We start from the raw sequence: 22,871 nt of genomic DNA, 5'->3' as shown, positions 1-22,871 counted from the left end.
AGCTGGTATTAAATCCCAAATACCAAGCATAAGGGGAAGGAAGGTAAATAAGGCATCCCCATTGCCCAGGGCTTCCACCAGATCAGTACCTGACTGACTACACAGTATAGTAGGCCTAAGTCACTTACAGTCAAGGTCTAAAAGAAGCACATTAGGAGATCATCAGAGAGATGGGACAGATTCCATTAGAAAGATTCAGTAGTGGGGCAACTGGCTGGCTTAGTTGGTAGAGCTTAGGACTCCTGACCTCAGGGTCATGAGTTTGAGCTCCACAGTGGACCTAGAACTTACTTTAAAAAAAAAAAAAGATTCTTCAAAACTTCCTTGAGGAGATGATATTTGAGCCAGATCTTAGAGTATGAGTATGTGTTTTCAGTAAATGAATATCAGAGGGCAAATCAGGCAACATAAGTAGAAAGAGAGCTGTGTCTGGGAAAGCACGATTCACCTTAATGGCTGGAGGGCAAATGACATAGTAAAAGATGGCTCTCAAAGCCACGACGGAATGTGCCAAGTCATTTGTGTGTAAACAGAAAGTACAGTTAGCCCTTGAACACCTTGAGAGTTAGGTACACCCACTCTCACTCAGTCAAAAAATTGACTTAAAACTGTCAGTTCCCCAAAAACTTAACTATTAATAGTCTACTGTTGGTTAGAAGCCTTACTGATAACATTAACAATCAATTAACACATTTTATATGTTATATGTATTTTATACTATATACTTACAGTAAAGTAAGCTAGAGAAAAGAAAATGGTTATTAAGAAAATCATAAGGAAGGGACACCTGAGTGGCTCAGTCCATTAAGCATCTGCTTTCAGCTCAGGTCATGATCTCAGGGTCCTGGAATTGAACCCAGCTTTGGGCTCCCTAATCAGTGGGGAATCTGCTTGTCCCTCTGTCTCTTCCTCTCCCACCCATCGTGTTCCTTCTCTCTCACAAATAAATAAAATTTAAAAAGATTTGAGAGAGAGAGTGTGTGTATGAGGTAGAGGGAGAGAATCTTTGTGTGGAGCCTGACAGAGGGCTCCATCCCACAGCCCATGAGATCATGACCTGAGCCAAAACCAAGAGTCAGGTGCTCAACCAACTGACCCACCCTGGTGCCCCAAAACCCATGTTATTCAGGAGTCAATTGTGTATGTGTAAACTGAAGCAACACCTACAATTTGCATAGTATTTTCCTATTCATTATTTCTTTTAATCCTTATTAATCCTATGTCTCTGAGATAGTGATCATTTAGAGAATTGGACTTTCTGAAGGTCACACAACTGGTAAGGAGCAGAGTTGAAACTGGAATCAGATCTTTTTAGTCTAATCTTTTTTCATGCAGTACTATATAGTTGCCTCCAGCAACAGCAGGCCATGGTGGTTAGAACTCTGTGCTAAAGGAGATCCCTTGAACTTTTAATTTTTTTCTTTAATTCATAGAGGAACATGTGTGCAGAACTTCACTGCATGAACACATGTTCACAACTGTATCTGATCTATCACAATTGTGTCGGGAGTACTTGAGGGCTCTGGTATTATGTCTTGCTATTCTCTTTTTGTACAGCTGGCATAAGTGTCACTGCCTACTTAATAATGGTGAACAACAGGTAAAGAGGAGACTTCTATTATACAAAACAAATTTAAAATAAGGCTTTTTCAAATATACATACTTTTAAAATGTTCCTTATTCATTCTTTTAGCAGTTTTAGACTATTCACTGTGCTTTTAAGGTTTATAATTAGAATTTTAATCCTGAGACAAAGAGCAAGACCTTGAGTGATAGATAACCTGCCACCCATTTGTGATGGAACTAAAGACACGAGATTTATTGAGCACACCTCAAAGTGTATTCCAGCTCACTTTCTTTCCAAATGAAGATTTTTTCCTCCTAAAAAGGGACCAGAGGTAGTGGAACTGCTTTTTCCAATTTATCAGTTTGATATTTTGGGGGCAACAAATTGGAACTTCTGGAAAGGTTTTATGAAAATTTTATTTTACCCTTTGAATATGTGAAAATATGTTGTCAAAACAAAGAATCTGGAAATATGAGGGCAGGTATAAAATTTTTTTCATATTTGTTCCATTCATTATAGAGGCCACACAGTCAAGAAAAGTTCCCAGATGGTAGCCCTACAGAAGATCTGTTGAGTCCTCTCATTGCCATTGGTTCTAGCAGTATTTAAAGGGGAAGGAACTAAAATGCACTCCTGGGCATCTTGGATTATTAGATGTATAATATTTGCCAGCTGACTCATTGATGATGTTATTTTGATTTGCCTTTAAAGGTAAAGTTCTAGGTACTTAATCCTACAATTTTGCAAAGTTTTAATACAAATTCACTAAAAAACAACAACATTTGAAACTTCATAGCATTTGAATGTTCCCTTTTGGTTAGCTTTAAAAGGAAGCCATAGGGGCACCTAGGTGGCTCAGTCCGTTAACCATCTGCCTCCAGCTCAGGTCATAATTTCAGGGTCCTAGGATCAAGCCCCATATCGGGCTCCCAGCTCAGTGGGGAGTCTGCTTCTCCCTCTTCCTCTGCCCCTCCCCACCCCTCATGCTCTTTCTCTCAGATAAATAAAATCTTTAAAAATAAAAATAAATGAAAGGAAGCCATAAAACACACCATAAATGATTAGAAGCACTTAGGTGAACTTTGCAGTTAGCCTAAGCTCAGGTTTTATTATTAACTTTTCTATATTGTGTTAAATATTAAGTACAAAGTAATTTCCACTCTACAACTGGAGGACACAATTATTTTAATTTGTGTTACACTAGTTAAATATATTTACCATCGGGGATCCCTGGGTGGCTCAGCGGTTTAACGCCTGCCTTTGTCCCAGGGCGTGATCCTGGAGTCCCGGGATCGAGTCCCACATCGGGCTCCCGGCATGGAGCCTGCTTCTCCCTCCTCCTGTGTCTCTGTCTCTCTTTCTCTCTATGTTTATCATAAATAAATAAATAAATCTTTAAAATATATATATATATTTATCATCTAGTCTTAAATTTTGTTAATCATATTTCTGTTTTAGGGCACCTGGGTGGCTCAGTTAAATGTCCAACTCTTGATTTCAGCTCAGGTCATGATCTCAGGCTCACGATATCAAGGCTGTGTCGTGCATCACGGTGGGTGTAGAGCCTGCTTAAGGTTCTCTCTCTCTCTCTTTCTCTCTCTCACCCCCCCTTCTCCCCCTCCTGTACTTGTGTTTTCTCTCTCTCTCACCTCCCTCTAGAAAAAATAATAAAATAAAAAAAATAAATTTTAAAATAAAAATACATGAAGATCACATTAAAGATTTTAAAAGATTAAAGATAAAATATTCTTTTTACTTTGCATTTTTAAATAGATAGAGTCAGTAATCATCCAATTATTACTTGACTCTTATTTTTAGAAATGTGGACATTAACACAGTTCAATGACATTTAACAGAGAAGATATTAGTGTACCTCACCTCAGAAATTGAAGACTTGGAAAAAAAAAAAAAAAAGAAATTGAAGACTTGGGACACCTAGGTGGCTCAGTGGTTGAGCATCTGCCTTGGCTCAGGTTGTGATCCCAGGGTCCCGGGACTTAAGTCCTACATCAGATTCCCCTCGGGAAGCCTGCTTCTCCCTCTGTCTGCATCTCTGCCTCTCTCTGTGTGTCTCTCATGAATAAATAAATAAAACCTTTAAAAAAAAAAAGTTGAAGACTTAACAGATGTTAGAAATACCTCTAATACAACTCCCTCAGGACACCTCGGTGGCTCAGAGGTTGAGCATCTGCCTTCGGCTCAGGATGTGATCCCAGATTTCCAAGATTGAATGCCACATCAGGCTCCCTGCGAGGAGCCTGCTTCTCCCTCTGCCTGGGTCTCTGCCTTCTCTCTGTGTGTCTCATGAATAAATAAAATCTTTAAAAAATAATAATAATACAACTCTCATTTTATAGGTGAATAATCTGAGTTTTACAGAGTCTGTGGTGTTCGTCCAGGGTAACACACAGTTAATAGCATATAAAGACTAAAAACCTGTCTCTTGGCTCCTAATTCAGTACTTCAGGTATTTTTCCTGTATCTGCAGTCATGTTTCTCATTGGTCTATGAAATGAGACTGCAGATGTAGAGCAATCGGAATATGTTGAAAAAAACTGCCATTTTCTCTGTAGAGCCTCTTTTGTCAGAGGGGCCAGGACAATCTTAAGATTATAGATTCCCAGGGATGCCTTGGATGGCTCAGTCAGTTATGCCTGACTGTTGATTTCAGCTCAAGTCCTGATCTCAGAATCATGAGATCAAGCCCCACGTTGGGCTTCCCGCTCAGTGGGGAGTCTGCTTCCTCTCTTCCTCTCCTCCTCCACTCTTACTCTGTTTCTCAAAAAAAAGATTCTCAGAAGTGTTTTTTTTTTAATTACTTTTGTTGTTGTTATTAACACACGTTTCCAACTTATTCTTTTTTAAGATTTTTAAAATTTATTCATGAGAGACACAGAGAGAGAGAGAGAGAGAGAAAGAGAGGCAGAGGGAGAAGTAGGCTCCATGAAGGAAGCCTGATGTGGGACTCAATCCCGGGTATCCAGGATCACATGCAGGGCTGAAGGCGGCGCTAAACAGCTGAGCCACCAGGGCTGCCCAATTCTCAGAAGTTTTAAAGGCTCTCTGGTCCATTCTCTTTCACCCTGGAGTTTATACTCTGGTATTTATTCCTCTGTGTGTCTTCCTCTTCACCTTCTTTGCAACATCTCAGGGCCTTTTTGAGTTCTCGTTGCCCATATTTTATGTGGGCTCTGATGCCTCTGGAATCATGTAGAACAAACCTAATCTTTCTTGTAATAGACCTTCACATTTATGAAATCTTGATCTCTTTCCCTTTCTTAAAAAACACTCTAGCGACTTCATCTGTCCCTCTCCCTCACCCACCTCTGCTCGACCTTGATGTTTTAGTTCCTTTTTGTAGTGCAGTATCTAGAAGGGCACACTCGTAGCCAGCTCAGAGTGGATTGGGACTGTTACCTTCCTTGTTCAGAAGGCTTTATTTTATCAATATGGTCTGAGGTCAGTGGATTTTCTTAGCTCCATCTTAATGTTAATTTAGTGAGTCATAAGTACTGCTAAATCACATCCTTTCTCTCCCCACTCCCTACCCCCTTGTTTTTTGCGTATGTTGTTTTTGGAATCCAACACTAAACTTTACAATTATCCTTGTTCAGTCTCCTTGGGGTGATTTTGGCCCCTCATATCAACCTTCCAAGCTAAGAACAGTCTGTTTCAGTGTAGTGTGGGTCTCTTCCCAAGGTGTATTCTTTGGGGGAATAACAACAGCAGAATACTGATTTTTACCAAGGGATGTTTTCTTTCAAGAAGTCCTCTTGGAAGGCTGTAATATCTCTTATCCAATTAGGGCATTATTCAAAGTTCTTTTGATACTTCTTATTTCTTTGCTATCTAGGTGTACCATTGCCCCCGCTTGAAAATTGTGCTCTCTACATCCATAAAATTATTGATAAGTTTTTACTTGTTACAGTTCCTATTCCTGGAATTGTAATTTTCCTAAACATTTCCATTCATTATAGTGTGTATGTCCCAGTCTTTGGACCAAACGATATACATTAAAACAGTACAGAAATATAGAAATTGTCACTGCTGTGTTTTAAGCATTTAATTAAGATTATAATATTGTTAAACTAGACTGCCTTTGACCTTTAAATATAGGCCATTTAATTTGTGACTGAGCTGAATCCATTTACAGCTTTCCATTAGAATCCCTCAATTCCCACTTGTCCTCTTTTGTTCACAAACTAACAGAGCTGCACTGCAGCCTTTCAGCAGAGAAGAGGGTACATGTTAAATATAGCCTGACCTGCTGCTATGGTGAAAACTGAAACTGCCACTTGCAGGCTCTGCGCAGTAACATGCCGATCCTGAATGTAGGGCAGTTACAAATTCGACTGTAAACAGGGACTCTAGACATGACCTCAGACGCTGAAGTGTCTCCTTTCAAGTAGCATGGGGATGATAAAAGACAAGATTCAGAATGAGGAAAGTAGGAGGCTGGTATGGAGGAGCAGAGGTAAATATTATTGTCAGTGTTGTGTTCTACCTGTTTGAATATTAGTTTTTTACTGGTGATTATTGTATTTAAATAAAACTAAATAAAGCCACATATAGTCAGTACTGAGAGTGGGTCACAAACAAAGTATTTAATGACTTTAGGGAAATGAGGTGGAGGGAGACCAGTAGTGAACGTTCTCCTTTAACCGGGACTCTAGGTGGCTCATGAATGCTTTTCTGGAAAGCATCATGTAATATCCAGCATCAAACATTTATGAGAATAACTCCAGAAGCGGGAAATCCCCATAAATAATGCCCATGTAGGCTTTGGATAGTGGCTTATGCAGAACAGACCATGATGGGGATTCAGGACCTTAGACATAGTGTCTCTTGGGTATATGATAAGAAAGCTAAATTTTTAGACCCAGTGAAGCAACTGCAAGCATTTGAGAGAATTTTTTGGTTTTTTTTTTTTGTTGTTTTTTAAATTTTTATTTATTTATGATAGTCACACACAGAGAGAGAGAGAGGCAGAGACACAGGCAGAGGGAGAAGCAGGCTCCATGCACCGGGAGCCCGACGTGGGATTCGATCCCAGGTCTCCAGGATCACGCCCTGGGCCAAAGGCAGGCGCCAAACCGCTGCGCCACCCAGGGATCCCGAGAGAATTTTTTATTTCTTACATCAAATGTATCTTTTATCTGCATAGACACAAATTAATTGTACTCCATTCAAACAAAAAAAAATGTTTGAATCAACTTGACAGTGAAATTTGTATATAAACTTGGGACGCCTGGGTGTTTCAGTGGTTGAGCATCTGCCTTTGGCTCAGGCTGGGATCCTGGGGTCCTGGGATCAAGTGCCGCATCAGGCTCCCCGGTCTGCCTATGTCTCTGCCTCTCTCTGTGTGTCTCTTATAAATAAAGATTATTTTTGTTTTAAAAAATTTGTACATAAACTTAGAAAAGCCTAAGAGAGGCTATGACTAATTAACTGGCATATGTCACAGCATATCAGAAGTCTTCAAAAGAGGGATCCCTGGGTGGCTCAGCGGTTTAGCGCCTGCCTTTGGCCCAGGGCACGATCCTGGAGTCCCAGGATCGAGTCCCACATCAGGCTCCCGGCATAGAGCCTGCTTCTCCCTCTGCCTGTGTCTCTGCCTCTCTCTCTCTCTCTCTATCATAAATAAATAAATCTTTAAAAAAAAAAAAGTCTTCAAAAGAAATTCACTTCAAAATATATTTAAAAATAATTAATGAGGGACACCTGGGGTGGCTCATCGGTTGAGCATCTGCCTTCAGCTCGGGGTGTGATTCCGGGATTCCGGGATCGAGTCCCACATCAGGCTCTTTGAGTGGAGCCTGCTTCTCCCTCTGCCTATGTCTCTGCCTTTCTCTCTCTGTGTCTCTCATGAATAAATAAATAAATAGAAATCTTTTCTTAAAAAAGTTTAATTAAAAAAAAAAAGTTTAATTTTGGGCAGCCCCGGTGGTGCAGCGGTTTAGTGCTGTCTGCAGCCCAGGGCGTGATCCTGGAGACCCTGGATCAAGTCCCACGTCACTCTCTGTATGGAGCCTGCTTCTCCCTCTGCCTATGTCTCTGCCTCTCTCTCTCTCTCTGCATCTCTATGAATAAATAAAATCTTTTTTTTTTTTTTTGTAAAATTTTTATTTATTTATGATAGTCACACAGAGAGAGAGAGAGAGGCAGAGACATAGGCAGAGGGAGAAGCAGGCTCCATGCACCGGGAGCTCGACGTGGGATTCGATCCCGGGTCTCCAGGATCACGCCCTGGGCCAAAGGCAGGCGCTAAACTGCTGCGCCACCCAGGGATCCCGAGTTTTATTTTTCTATAAAAGATGTATAATATACGTCTTAATTTTCTTTCTTTTGTGGAGAGGCAAGAGTATTTCACAGCTCAGTGAGACAGGTGTTGTAAAAAGATGTTTGCAGTGAATTTTGGTGGGGAGGCCTGACCCTGGAGGAAGCTCTCAGCGGCTCCCGGCATGAAAGCTGAGCTGGAGGAAGCCGGCTGCACCAGAGCCATAAAGTGCAGTGGGTGAATGGGAATTCAGTGATGTATTTTAAGAAGTGTCTTTATGGTACTTGGCTAGACGGTGTTCAGAAAGGTGAGGACAGGCTGGCACGGAGGGAGGCTCCTCTTCTGGAGAAGGCCACGTGGACAGGGCTGACAACGGCGGGGCCGTTTTGCCTCCTTCCACTCGGTGGAGGTGCTCAGGTCCACCTTCGCCGCCATGGCCCGGGGGCCCAGGTGCATGCCCTGGCTCTCCTCTCCGCCCCACCTCCGGGGCCGTCCGCACCCAGGGTCGCGGGGAGGAACCGCACGCGCTGCTGTGGGTCCGCGTGGCACCTGCCGAGGGGCTGGGCCAGGGGCGCAGGACACGGAGCACCTGCTCCTCCGCGCACAGCTGTGCCAGGCGGCCGGACACTTGGCTCTGCAGGGACAGGAGCGGGTGGCGTGGGGAGGTTCCCCGCCCACTTGGACTCTGTTTACGGTGCTGGGAGTCTCGCCCCGAACTGCTCGGGACCAAGCAGTGTGTGCTAGCAGCGACTGGCCTATTTCCATTCTTTTTATAGACACCCATGTATGTATGTATATATGATAAATTCTTAGAAGTGAGGTTGCTAGACTAGTATTTTTTAAGAAAGATTACCAGATATGTTTCATAAAAGTTGTACCAATTTATATTGCCACTGGCATTGTAAGAGAATATCTATTTCTCTCCTACCTTCACCAGTACATTCTACTATCAAACATCTTATTTGCCAGTGGAACAAGTGGAAAACAGCTTCTCACTATAAGTTTAGTTGACATTTCACCAAGGAGTAGGGTTGTGTACCTTTTTATAAAACTGCTTAAGAAAATCTTTGTCACATCTGTCATCTCTGTTGGTATTTACTTATTTTTCTATTAGATTATTGATCCTTTTCTTACCAATTTATAGAATATAGAAGCCTAACACATATAGAATATATGTGTTAAGTTCCTTAACTCATTGAGCAATGAGTTAAAAATTTTCACCAATCTAACATGAATTCATTCCATGAAGAATTTTTTTACTTTTATATAACTTTTTTTTTAAGATTTATTAATTTATTACAGAGAGCATGTGCGTGAATAAAGCAGGGAGGAGGGGCAGAGGAAGAGGGAGAGAATCCCAAGCAGACTCTCTACTGAGCACAGAGCTTGACAGAGGGCTCCATCTCAAGACCCCAAGATCATGACCTGAGCTGAAACAGAGTTGGACACCTAACCAACTGAGCCACCCAGGTGGCCCCTACATTTATAACTTCTGAAACATTTGTTTTGTCTCCCATAGAGAACTTCTATGATTTTTTAAGTCTTTATTTGATCAGGAATGTACTTTGGTGGAATGTATGAAGAATTGATCCAATTTTACTTTTTTCAGATGCCTACCCAGTTGTCCAAACATTATTTATTAGGAAATCATTTTTCTACTTGATTTAAAATGCCAGCTTTATCTTATACTTAACTTCCCTGTATATTTGGATCTCTCTCTCTGGACTTCTTACAAGAAGAAATTTTTAATTTTAAATCTTTAACCCAACTGTACTCATTGGTTTATTCAAACAGCATTTATCAAATGCCTGTTATATGCTAAGTACCATTATTGTAGGCCCTCAGTGGATAAAACAGATTCTTACCATCACAGAGCTTACATTCTAGTTGAGTGGGTCAGCAGTTGAGCCATCTGCCTTCAGCTCAGGGCGTGATCCCTTGGTCCAGGGATTGTGTCCCACATCAGCTCACTGCATGGAGCCTGCTTCTCCCTCTGCCTCTGCCTCTCTCTCATGAATAAATAAAATCTTTGGGGAAAAAAAGAAGAGACAGTAAACAATAAATACAATAAGTAAATTATAAAATGTTGGAAGTGCTTTGAAACAGAAAAAGAGCAAGCAAGGTAGAGAATATTTGGAGTGTTGTGAAGAGTAAAGTGGGGAGCAAATTGCAGTTTTGAGTAGAGCAATCTAAGTTTTGTTGATGAGGTAACATTTGATCAAAAACTTGAGGATGAAGGGCACCTGGGTGGCTTAGTCATTTGAGCGTCTGACTCGATTTCAGCTCAAGTCATGATCTTAGGGGTGGTGAGATCAAGCCACATGTCAGGCTCCACACTCCACAGGGAGTCTGATTGTGCTTCACTCTCTCCCTCTCCCTCTCCCTCTGCCCTCTAGGCGCTCTCTCTCCAAAATAAATAAATCAATAAATCTTTAAAAAACAAAAAACATCTTGAAGATGAGGAAACTACCAGCGTGAATACCTGTGGGAAGAGTATTGCAGGCAAAAGTGACAACCAGAGGAAAGACCTTAAGGTGGAAGCATGCCTGGTTTCATTTAAGAGGAGCAGCAGTGAGGCTAATGTGCCTGGAACAAAAGGGATCTAGGGGGAAAGTAGTAGGAGATGAGGTCAAGGAAATAACAGGGAACCATAACATTTAGGGCAACAGTTCTCAAACTTTTTGGTTCCAAGACTCCTTTATAACCTTGAGTTAATTGAAGATCACCAAGAACTTATATTTATGTGGCACATATCTATTTTTTAAAAACAAGACACAGGCACACATTCCATTATAGCACTGAAGTCACCATCATGTAGCTCCACTAGAAAACTCCACCATAGGGCAGCCCAGGTGGCTCAGCGGTTTAGCAACGCCTTCAGTCCAGGGCGTGATCCTAGAGACCAGGTATCACATCCTTGTCAGGCTCCCTGCATGGAGCCTGCTTCTCCGTCTGCCTGTTTTTCTGCCTCTCTCTCTCTCTCTCTCTCTCTCATGTATAAATAAATAAAATCTTAAAAAAAAATTCTATAGATTAATGAGAGAATGATAGTGACAAAAGCAAAAAAAAAAAAAAACATTTTAGGATTATTCTTTTGACAGTCGTAGGCACTCTTAAAGGTTCTCTGGACAAAACCTCGTGTCCCTGATCATACTTTAAGAACTGCTATGTAGAGTTGTGTAGCCACTGTAAGGTTTGAACAGATGAGTCATGATCTGATTTAAGTTTTAGCTGGGCTGCTCTGGCTCCTGGTTATTAGAAAAAAGACTGTAGGGAAGTAAGGGCAGAAACAAGGAGACCAGGTAAGATGCAATTGTAGTAATCCAGGCCAGAAATGATTTAGACGAGGTAGTAGTGTATAGGAGCTTTGAAATGGTCTGATTTTGGATATATTTTAGAGGTTGAGCCAATAGCATTTCCCGGCAGATTTCATATAAGGTGTGTGAGAGAAAGAATTTAAAATTGGCACTAAGGTTTTTTTTTTGTTTCTTTCCTGAGAAACTAGAAAGATGAAATTGCCATCAGCTAAGATGGGGAAGGCTGTGGATAGAGTAGGTTTTAGAGAAAGATCAGGTGTTCAGTTTTGGATGTGTTGCATTTAAGATATTTGTTGAACACTGAAGTAGAGATATCAAGTAGTCATTTGGATGAATGAGTCTAGAGTTTGGAAGTGAGTTATAGACTGAAGATACAAATTTGAGAGTTGTTGGCTTGCATATGCTATTTAGTCATGAGACTAGATGAGGGCACTAAGTGATCAATTCATGTCCTGCTTTTATCAACTTAAATAATAATAATTGCATGTCTATAAAATGTTGCAGAGTGCCTGCACATACATTTCAGGAGACTCTACCTTCTTTGAGTAAGTAAGTAAACAGATTCACACAGATTAAGTGACTTCCCTTGGGTCACCAGTACTGTAAGTGATGAAACTAGGGATTCAAAGCCTTTATTTTCATCTACCCACCAGGTCATTGCCTTGTTTGTATAAACCAGAAATGTCTATATATATTGATTAGGTGGCTAAAGAAAGCAGCTTGGTCAAGTGGGGAAATTTTGCTTTCCTTTCCACAAACATATTTCAGGATCTGTAAATATTTAATTTGTTAAAACTTTAAGATAAAAGGAACAGATTTTGTTTTTTTTTTTTTTTGTTTGTTTGTTTTTTTTTTAATTTATTTATGATAGGCACACAGTGAGAGAGAGAGAGGCAGAGACACAGGCAGAGGGAGAAGCAGGCTCCATGCACCGGGAGCCCGACGTGGGATTCGATCCCGGGTCTCCAGGATCGCGCCCTGGGTCAAAGGCAGGCGCCAAACCGCTGCGCCACCCAGGGATCCCAAAAGGAACAGATTTTGTATACAGATTTTTTTTTTTTTAAGATTTATTTATTTATTCATGAGAGAGAGAGAGAGGGAGGGAGGGAGGGAGAGACACAGGCAGAGGGAGAAGTAGGCTCCATGCTGGGAGGCGACATGGGACTCAATCCCGGGACTCCAGGATCGTGCCCTTGGCCAAAGGCAGGCGCCAAACCGCTGAGCCACCCAGAGATCCCCTATTACAGATTTTTTAAATTTTAAGATGGATTTACAAGGATCTGTCACGTCTTGCTTTAATGGTTAGCTGTAAAAACCTTAATTCAGTCATTTCATACAGGTATGAGAAAACCCAAAGTTTGTTTTTGGAATTTGTTTAATGTGGTAAAATGTACATACATAAAATATAGCATTTTAACCATTTTAAGTGTACAGGTCAGTGGCATTAAGCACATTCACATTATGTAACTGTCCCCACTATTTTGAGAACTTTTTCCTCAACCCAAATAATTTTGTATCCATTAAGCAGTAATTCCCCATTCTCTCTCCCTCCAGCCAGTAGTAATCTCTATTCTACTTTATGTATCTATGACTTTCCCTACTCAAGATATCTCATATAAATGGAATGATACAACTTTTGTCCTTTTTTGTCTGGCTTTACCTCACTTAACATAATGTTTTATCCAGGGTTCAGCCATGTTGCAAGTGTGTATCAGAATTTCTTTCCTTTTTATGGATGAATAATACTACATTATGTATATAGTCACATTTTGTTTACCCATTCATCTGGTGAAAAACACTTATTTGCTTCTGCCTTTTGACTTGTGAATAATGCTGCAATGACATTGGTGTGCAGGTATCAGAATCTGTTTTCAGTTCTGTTAGGTATCCTAGGAGTAGAATTGTTGGGTTATATGGAAATTCCTTGTTCAACTTTTTGAGAGACTGCCAGATTGGTATTTTTCCCATAGTGGCTGCAGCATTTTACATTTACAATGCATGAGGGTTCTAATTTCTCTGCTTCTTTGCCAACACTTGTTATTAATAATAGCCATCCTGAATGGATATGAAGTAGTATCGCATTGTGACGCTAATTTGCATTTCCCTGAGAACTAACGATGTTGGACACCTTTTCATGAGGTTATTGGTCATTTCTATTTCTTCTCTTGAAAAAGTCTTTACTTTTAAGATCTTTAGCCATTTTTTCATTATTTTTGTTGTTGAGTTGTAGGAGTTCTTTATATATTTTGAGTATTAATCTTTTATCAGACGTATTATTTATAAATATTTTTTCCAATTCTCTACATTCTCATTTCACTGTCTTGATAGTGTCCTATAATGTTTTAAATTTTGATGAGACCCTGTTAATCTGTTTTCTTTTATTGCTATTTATTTGGTTTTTAAAGATTTATTTATTTATGAGAGACACAGAGAGAGGCAGAGATACAGGCAGAGGGAGAAGCAGGCTCCTCACAAAGAGCCCAATGGGGGGCTCGATCCCGGATCCTGAGATCACACCCTGAGCTAAAGGGAGACGCTGAACCACTGAGCGACCCAGTCATCCCTTAGTGTTATATTTAAATCATCGCCTAATCCAAGGTCATGAAGATTTGCCCTATGTTTTCTTCTAAGAGTTTTGTAATTTTAGCTCTTCTGTTTAAGTCTCTGATCCATTTTGAGTTAACTTTGTATATGGTGTGAAGTAGGAGTCCAGTTTCCATTCTATTGCATATAGATATTCAGTTTTCCCTGTATTGTTGTTTAAGACTGCTTTTCCCCATTTAATGGTCTTAGAACCCTTGTTTGAAAGTGAATTGGCCATATATTTTGAGGGTTTGTTTCTGGGCTCTTTGTTCTGTTCCTTTGGTTTGTGTGTGTCTTTATACCTGTTCACACTGTAGCTTTGTGTAGTGAGTTTTGAAATCAGGAAATGTGACTCTTCTATCTTTGTTCTTGTTTTCAAAACTGTTTTTTTTTTTTTTAGTATGAAATTAGTTTTTATTTTTACCTCAAAATAAATGCTTAACATTTTTCCAAAACTGAAACTAAACGTGAACACTTAGAAGAGTGGAAGGAATGGAAGGAATACCTCCCAGAAAGCCAGTGAGTAAGGCAGACGTCGTGCCATGTGGTTCTTCCTGCAGGACTAGTATAGAACCCCTTTCCTCTTCTACTGTCAGTTGTCCTCACCAGGGTGCTGGCTGCAGGGGGTCCCCCCCAGACCCGCACAAACAAGGGATTTGAAAAGTGGGGGAAATCTCGCTTAAGACGTGAGATTCCATATGAGTTTCAGAATTGGTTTTAATGTATCAGTAAAAATCCAGTTGGGATTTTGCTAGGAATTACATTGAATCTGTACATTGCTTTGGATAGTATTGTCATCTTAACAATATTAAGTCTCCTGGGCACCTGGGTGGCTCAGGTCATGATCCCAGGGTCCTGGGATCAAGCCCCACGTTGGGCTCCCTGTTCAGTATGGAGCCTCTTCCTCCTGCTTGTGTGCACACATGTTTGCATGCTTTCTCTCTCTATTCCAAATAAATAAAATATTTAAAAAATTAGTAAGTCTCCCAGTCCATGAACAGGGGATGTTTTCCATTTATTTAGAAACCTTAATTTCTTTCAACAATGTTTAGTTTTCAACATACAAATCTTAAGCTTCCTTGGTAATTCCTAAATATTTTTATTCTTTTTGATGCTATTGTAAATGGTATTGATTTTTAAATTTCCTTCTTGGGGAGATCCCTGGGTAGCTCAGCGGTTTAGCATCTGCCTTCAGCAGAGGGCGTGATCCTAGAGTCCTGGGATTGAGTCCCACATCAGGCTCCCTGCATGTAGCCTGCTTCTCCCTCTGCCTGTATCTCTGCCTCTTTCTGTGTCTCTCTCTGTGTCTCTCATGAGTAAATAAATAAAATATTTTTTTTAAAAATTTCCTTCTAGGGGATCCCTGGGTGGCTCAGCGGTTTAGCGCCGCCTTCAGCCCAGGGTGTGACCCTGGAGTCCCGGGATGGAGTCCTGCGTTGGGCTCCCTGCATGGAGCCTGCTTCTCCCTCTGCCTGCGTCTCTCCTCTCTCTCTCTCTCTCTCTCTCTCTCTCTTATAAATAAATAAAATCTTTAAAAAAAAATTTCCTTCTTGGGTTGTTGATTGAAAGTATGTAGAATACAACTGGGGGCACCTGGGTGGCACAATCACTTGGACATCAGACTCTTGGTTTCAGCTAATGTTTTGATCTCAGGGTTGTGGGATCGATCTCTGATTCAGGCTCTGTGCTTAGCACATAGTCTGCTTGGGACTCTCCCTCTCCTACCCCTCCCCACCATTCTCTCTTTCTCTCTCAAATAAATAAATAAATTCTTTTTTTAAAAAAGAATACAGGGGCAGCCCGAGTGTCTCAGTGGTTTAGCGCCACCTTTGGCCCAGGGCGTGATCCTGGAGACCCGGGATCGGGTCCCACGTCAGGTTCCCTGCATGGAGCCTGCTTCTCCTTCTGCCTGTGTCTCTGCCTCTCTCAGTGTGTGTGTCTTTCATGAATAAATGAGTAAAATTTAAAAAAAAAATAATATAAAAAATTAATAAAGGAATACAACTGAATATTGTGTGTTTATTTTTAAAAATTATTTATTTGAGGAAGAGCACAAGTGGGGAGAGGAGGAGAAAGGGACAAACAGACTCCACACTGAGCACAGAGTTTGATACCACGACCCCAAGATCAAAACCTGAGCACAAAGAGTCAGATGCTCAACCCACCCAGCCACCAAGGTGCCCCTGTGTGTTGATATTTTATAACTGCTGACTTAATTTATTACTGCTAACATTTTTTGTTATGTCAGTTTTTTTTTTAAGGTTTTATTTATTCATGAGAGACAGAGAGAGAGAGAGAGAGAGAGGCAGAGACATAGGCAGAGGGAGAAGCAGATTCCCCACACAAGGAGCCCGATGTGGGACTCAATTCCAGATCCCAGGATCAGGCCCTGAACCAAAGGCAGATGCTCAACCAGAACGCCACCCAGGCATCCCTGTATGTCAGTTCTTTCAAGCTTTCTGTAAAAAACAAAACAAAACAAAAAACAAACAGAAAGATGATTTTTGAACAGTGAAAATTTTACCTCTACCTTTACAATTTGGATGCCTTTTATTTCTTTTTTTTTTTTTAAGATTTATTTATTTATTCATGATAGATCTGGGGGTGGGCAGAGACACAGGCAGAGGGAGAAGCAGGCTCCATGCCAGGAGCCCGACGCAGGACTCGATCCCGGGACTCCAAGATCATGCCCTGGACCAAAGGCAGGCGCCAAACCGCTGAGCCACCCAGGGATCCCCTGCCTTTTATTTCTTTAGCTTAATTGCTCTGGCTAGAAATTTCAGGACCATGTTGAATTGAAGTGGCAAGAATGGACATCCTTATCATGTTCTTGATCTTAGTAGGAAAGCTTTCAGTCTTTCACCATTGAGTGTAATGTGGGTTTTTCATATATGGCCTTTATCATGTTAAGGAAATTCCCTTCTATTCCTAGTTTATTAGGTGTTTATGAAAGTGAATTGAATTTTGTCATATGCTGCTTCTGCATCATTGATCATGTAGTATTTTAATCTTTCATTCTAATCATTTCAATTACATTCATTGCTTTTCATATGCTGAACCATCTTGGCATTCTGAGAATAAATCTCACTTGGCCGTGATATATAATACTTTTAGTGTACTGCAGAATTTAGTTTTCTAGTATTTTTTGAGGATTTTTGCATCTGTCTTTACAGGGAATATTGTGTAGTTTTCTTGTAATGTCTTTGTCTGGCTTTGGTATCAGTAATGCTGGCCCTAGGATGGGTTAAGAAATATTCCCTCCTCTCTAATCTTTTGGATGAGTTTAAGAAAATATTGATATTGGGGCTCCTGGGTGGCTCATTTGGTTAAGCTTCTAACTCTTTATCTCAGCTCAGGTCTTAATTACAGGGTTGTGATATGCCCCACACTGGGGCTCTGAGAGGAGTCAGCTTGGGATTCTCTCCCTCTTCCCTTCCCTGCATATTCTCTCTCTCTCTCTCTCTCTCTCTCAAATAAATAAATCTTAAAGAAAGAATTGGTGTTAATTCTTCAGGTGTTTTGTCAAAGTTTTTGTGACAGAAATGAATCAGGTATTTTTTGAAGCTGTCAACAATGTTTCAAGGAACTAGAAAGATGTCTTGGGGACTGCATATTTCCATAGCATAATATGCAATTACCATTGCATAAATCTACTTGTAAAAGTCACTAGGGTCTGCTGGCCTCTTAGCTTTGTTCCTGGACTTCTTTCTTTCTTTTTACTTATGAATCACATGATCTATACTTTCGTGTCTGTTTTGGAAGATTCTGTTATGGAGATTGGGCATCCTCAGAAAGGAGACTTTTGACTGTATATTTAGTCTTTAAAATACTTCATATATACTGTAGTCCTTAAATCCTCTTTGAAAACTTGGTGATCTCAAATTAGTTATAAAAAAGCTTAGGGCAGAAAAATTTTTTCTGTAAGCACAAAGGATTTCTGGCTTTTGTGTTTTGTTTTGTTTGTTTTGATCCCTTAATGGAGATTGCATTTTGCACAGATTGGCTCCTCCTTTGTTTTACCTCCTTTATCAGCCTAAGACAAGGGTATTAATTATTGTTCACAGAGACTATATACAGATTCTTCTGTGCTAAGATAAAATAAGCATTCTTCTAGAATCTAAAAGGTTAAGTCCTTTTGTTTGAGGTTGAACAAGCACAGGCCAAAAATAATTCCTTTTAGGCTAAAGGAGGAGGCTTTGCATCATTGTGTTTGGGCTCTCTAATTAGGCATCTGAATGTGTTAGCCGTTATCACAAAACTGACCAATGATAACTCTTGAATACAGCGACTTTCAAACATTTTTGATAGCTCCCTACAATAAGCAAGTTTTATAGCATAACTTAGTATATAACAAATGAAAATATATATGCAACTAACATGAAGGTCTCAGAGGCCAATTCTTAACCTTTATTAAAGAAAATGCAGCCTGCTATCTTGTATTTTGTTCTATTTCTTTTTAAAAGATGCTGTTCCCAAGTTCCTAATTGATTTCATAACCTGCTAATAAATGTGGGCTTTAGTTTAAAAAGTATTCCTCCAATGACCCTCAGATTTACCTGTGCATATAGTTTTTTTTGGCTCCTACCCTTTAGACATTTTGATTCCATGGTCTGAAGTAGAACCCAGGAGTTCTGTTTTTATTAAGTATCCAGATAATTCTAAGGTAGCCATAGACAAGTATTTGGGAACGACTAATAGATCCAATCTAATAAACTATTAGATCTAAATAAACTATTTTGTTTAAAACTAAATCTGTCATATAAATTGCTGAAATCAGGGCACTTGGCTGGCTTAGTCGGTAGAGCACATGACTCTTGATCTTGGAGTCATGAGTTCCAGCCCCACATTAGGGGTAGAGTTTACTTTATTTAAAAAAGTAAATAAAAATAAAATTGCTGAAACCATCATTGTGACTTTAAAATTATTGTCCTTTTAATTTTTGGAAATAAATAAACTCTGGACTCCAATATTTGTATTATTTAATAAAATGTGGGGAGCCATTTTATGTAGTGATTGACAGATGAAGGATGATTAAATTCCTCTTGATAATAGAAAAAACAGGCTGGGCATGTAGTAGATTAAGTTACTCTCTGGTTTGTTCCATTCAGTAGTGATGTTGTCTTCTTTGACACAGACCAGTTTATGTCTGACTTGGAACACCAGCCATCAGGTTCAGCAGAGAAATGGCCTAACCACAGTGAGCTCTCATGTCCAGCTCCTTTCTGGAGAATCTAGAGGGTGAGTGTTGACTGAAATATGTCATTGTTTTTATACCCAAGTCTGGTATTGCATGCAGTGGCTGGATTTGCATGTGCTACAGAGGATGGGGCATACACGGGCAATCTTCTTGATAGGTCCACTCATTTTTTTTTGGAGCTACACTCTGACTACAAGACTCTGCTTTTTAAATCTAACCACATTCAGGTTTGTAGCCTTATAAAGTGCTTATAAATTTAATCTGGGTTTGAATAGAAGGGAAGTGTCTAACTGAATTTATTAAATCAAAATAGAGAAGCCCATCTATAAGAATTCTGTGACTTAGGGGAAAAAGAATTCTATGGGTTGGTGGCTGAGTAAACCTGGTTGCCAATCAGGTGTATAAAGCCTACTGATTTCTGGTCATGTACTCTATAAAGTTTTGATGTGAGGCAATATGAAATGGAAATAAAGCAGGAAATTTTATCCATTTGTTAGAGGCAACCTGGATTATTTACCCTTGAGCCTGCTTGCCTTGTAGGCCCATGTTTGTACTCTAGATAGTTCTTCAGAGACTCCATTTGGAAAGAATTCATAGAAATGAAGTCTGTGTGAGTGAGAGCCTGGGCCTCAGGCTTCTATACCGTAGTAACCCGCCAGGAACACTTCAGTCCCTCACGGTCATGCAGCTCCTTTTTTCAGAGACTCCGAAAGCCTTTTATGAACGTATGTGATAGAAATTGTAAATATACAAATTATAATTCTCAAAATGCCATTTGAATTTAGTTTTAATGAATTTAGATTTGGAAAAGGCTACCCAAATCTTTATATTTAGGATCCTAAAGCCTCCTCTTTAGACAAGGCACCAAAACACTGGCTTCTCCCAGAAGCTGAGCCTACCCTGGTCTCACTTAATTGTCTCCAGTCATGAGAGGAATAAAAAGAGAAACTAAATTCCTGCATCTCTCTAAGAAGAGTCATAACCTGGAGGGTTTTTTTTTTTTAATTGAAGTATAATTGACATACAATTTCCTTTCAGATGTGCATCACAGTAATTTGTTGTTTTTATATATTACAAAACGATCCCCGTGATAAGGCTAGTTACCATCTAGGACACCTGGTGGCTCAAGCGGTTGAGTGGCTGCCTTTGGTTTAGGGCGTGATCCCCGTCCCGGGATTGAGGGATTGAGTCCCACATCAGGCTCCCTGCAGAGAGCCTGCTTTTCCCTCTGCCTGTGTCTCTGCCTCTTTCTCTGTCTCTCATGAATAAATAAATTAAGTCTTAAAAAAAAAAAAAAGGCTGGTTACCATCTGTCACCATATAAAGTTATTACAATATTATTGACCATATTTCCTCTGCTTACATTACAACCCCATGGCTTATCTATTTTACAGCTGCAAAGTTTTTTCTCTTAGTTCCCTTTTACCTATTTTGACCACTTCCCCAACCTTCCTCCCTATAACCAGAAAGATTTAAATGAATTTCCTCATATTACGATGGAGCAGATCAGTTGAAGAAAGATTAAGTAAATCACCCTAATTATGTCACAACTGAGCCAAAATGAAAGTTTTATCTCTTCTAGAGTTTACCCCATAGCTCTTCCTATGTATGTAGCAACAAGTAAGTTGGTCACTAGTGATCTTGGTAAGAAATGTTTTTGTGGAATGAAGGGATCAATATATGACTAAGGAGTGAACAAGAGGTAAGAACAGAAACATGAACATAGAAACATGAAAGAGCAAGCAGTGTAGATAACTCCTTTAAGATGTTAAGCAATGAAAGAAAAAATTAGACATAGGGAGCTATGTGGGGTCTAGGATTTTTATTTGTTTGCTTGCTTGTTTAAGGTAGAAAGCCTTACCATACTTAGTAATGATAAGAAGGATCCAGGAGGGAAGGTGGGTAGATTGATTGAAGAGCTGAAAGAATGAAGAAAATTTTTGAAGCATGTCTTGAAGAGGCAAGTATATACAGGGTCCATAGCACAGGTGGTGAAATGAAACATGTGAGTTTATGGTTCTGGAGCTCAGGTTGGGTCCCCGGAGGTCAGATTTGGGAATGAGCATATATAGAAATGGACAAGATAATCCAGAGAATATGTACAGTGTGCAAAAAAACAAAAAGGGAAAAAGAAGGAATCTTTTTATAATCTTAAAATCCTTCTGAATCCAACATCTTCACACAAATTAAAAAGAAGTGGGTTCTGGCTTTTAATTTTTCATATTTTAGTTTTTGCTGATTTAAAATAAGGATACATGCTGATACTTGAATACACTTTTAGGTACCTGTGTACTGTTTACTCAGCTACAGATTTAATGTTTGTCTTTGAAGAATGTTTTGATTTACAACCTTTTTTAGAGGAAATATCTATATGACACTGACTATGGTATCATACATATAAGAGATTTCTTAAGAAGAAAGAAAAAATAAAATACATTAAAAAAAAAAGAAGAAAGAACACGTAATAACAAGACTGATTCCCTTGTTATTACGTGTGTGGTAAAAAAAAAACTATCATAATTTTCCTTTACGAGTAATAAAGCTAGTGTTAAAAAGTGAAGGATATCTTCTAATTTTTGTGCATACATTTTCACTTTGTTCTGTGGTTGAAAGCTGTGTAACATTTAGGATAAAATTTAAAATGACTTAATTAGGGCAGCCCAGGTGGCTCAGCAGTTTGGCGCCGCCTTCGGCCCAGGTCATGATCCTGGAGACCTGGGATTGAGTCCCGCGTGGGCTCCCTACATGGGGCTTGCTCCTCCCTCTGCCTGTGTGTCTGCCTCTCTCTGTCTGTCTGTCTCTCATGAATAAATGAATAAAATCTTAAAAAAATAATAAAATGATTTAATTAAAAACTTGGCATGGTAGAGCTCAAGCTATCTTGGTTCTTGCTTAAAATACTTAAATATTCTTTCTGCGTTATCTTTATGGTGAGGAGTTTTTTTGTTGTTGTTTTGTTTTTTTTTTTTTAATTTATGATAGTCACAGAGGGTTGGGGGGGGCAGAGACATAGGCAGAGGGAGAAGCAGGCTCCATGCACCGGGAGCCCAACGTGGGATTTGATCCCGGGTCTCCAGGATCGTGCCCTGGGCCCAAGGCAGGCGCTAAACCGCTGCGCCACCCAGGGATCCCTATGGTGAGGAGTTTTATTCTGTTAATATAAGCTAGGTTACTCTAATGGAGATTCTAAAATACAGTGACTTAACCACATTGGAAATTTCTCTCACACTTCATAGTAATTCAGAGATCAGGATTCCTTTTATTTCATTGTTTCTCTGTTTCCTTAGTTATTGTCAAAGCAAGAGTCACCACTTTGATTTGAGACTTAGCCCAAAGCAAGAGGTAGGGGGGAAAGAAGGGAAGAGGTTATTGAGCTGGGTATGAGGAAGATGCACACATCACTTTTGTTCACATATCATTTGAAAAAAACAAATTTATATGGTCATACCTAACTACAAAAGGGAAGCTGGGAAATGTAGTTTATAGCTGAGTGGCCATGTGAATAGCTAAATTCAGTTACTAAGAATGAATTGGAAAATGGGACGCCTGAGTGGCTCAGTGGTTGAGTGCGCCTGCCTTTGGCTCAGGGCATGATTCCGGATTCCTGGGTTCAAGTCCCACAAAGTCCCACATCGGGCTCCCTGCATGGAGCCTGCTTCTCCCTCTGCCTATGTCTCTGCCTCTCTCTCTCTCTCTCTCTGTCTGATTCTCTCATAAATGAATAAATAAAATCTTTGAAAAAAAAAGAACTAAAAGTGTATCTTAGCAGAACTGTGTTATAGAATAATAAACCCATAAATATTAGATTTCTCAGGATGCCTAGGTGGCCCAGCAGTTGAGCGTCTGCCTTTGGCTCAGGGCATAATCCTGGAGTCCTGGGATCGAGTCCGAAGTCAGGCTCCCTGTAGGAGCTTGCCTCTCCCTCTGCCT

At 40.0% G+C, this 22,871-nt stretch overlaps 1 protein-coding gene across 9 annotated transcripts in view; it reads left to right on the top strand.

Annotated features, from left to right (window-relative positions):
- Positions 1 to 22,871, top strand: part of NFATC3 (nuclear factor of activated T cells 3) — a 139,753-nt gene that overhangs the window by 109,148 nt on the left and 7,734 nt on the right. For 4 of the 9 annotated variants that reach the window (XM_025426615.3, XM_049109639.1, XM_049109638.1 and 1 more), the window contains one exon: positions 18,853 to 18,982. The exons of 1 other annotated variant lie outside the window; for it this stretch is intronic. In XM_025426615.3, the coding sequence (XP_025282400.1) occupies positions 18,853 to 18,982 (130 nt within the window). Of the gene's footprint in view, positions 1 to 3,025; positions 3,120 to 18,852; positions 18,983 to 22,871 lie in introns of those variants that run through there. 4 more of the 9 variants (XR_007410512.1, XM_025426618.3, XR_003127675.3 and 1 more) reach the window with 3 other exon arrangements.

Source organism: Canis lupus, chromosome 5 (genome assembly GCF_003254725.2).
Source record: "Canis lupus dingo isolate Sandy chromosome 5, ASM325472v2, whole genome shotgun sequence".
Classification (NCBI taxonomy): domain Eukaryota; kingdom Metazoa; phylum Chordata; class Mammalia; order Carnivora; family Canidae; genus Canis; species Canis lupus.
The sequence above is the reverse complement of the archived record's forward strand: the minus strand, read 5'-3'. Positions and strand labels throughout refer to the sequence as shown.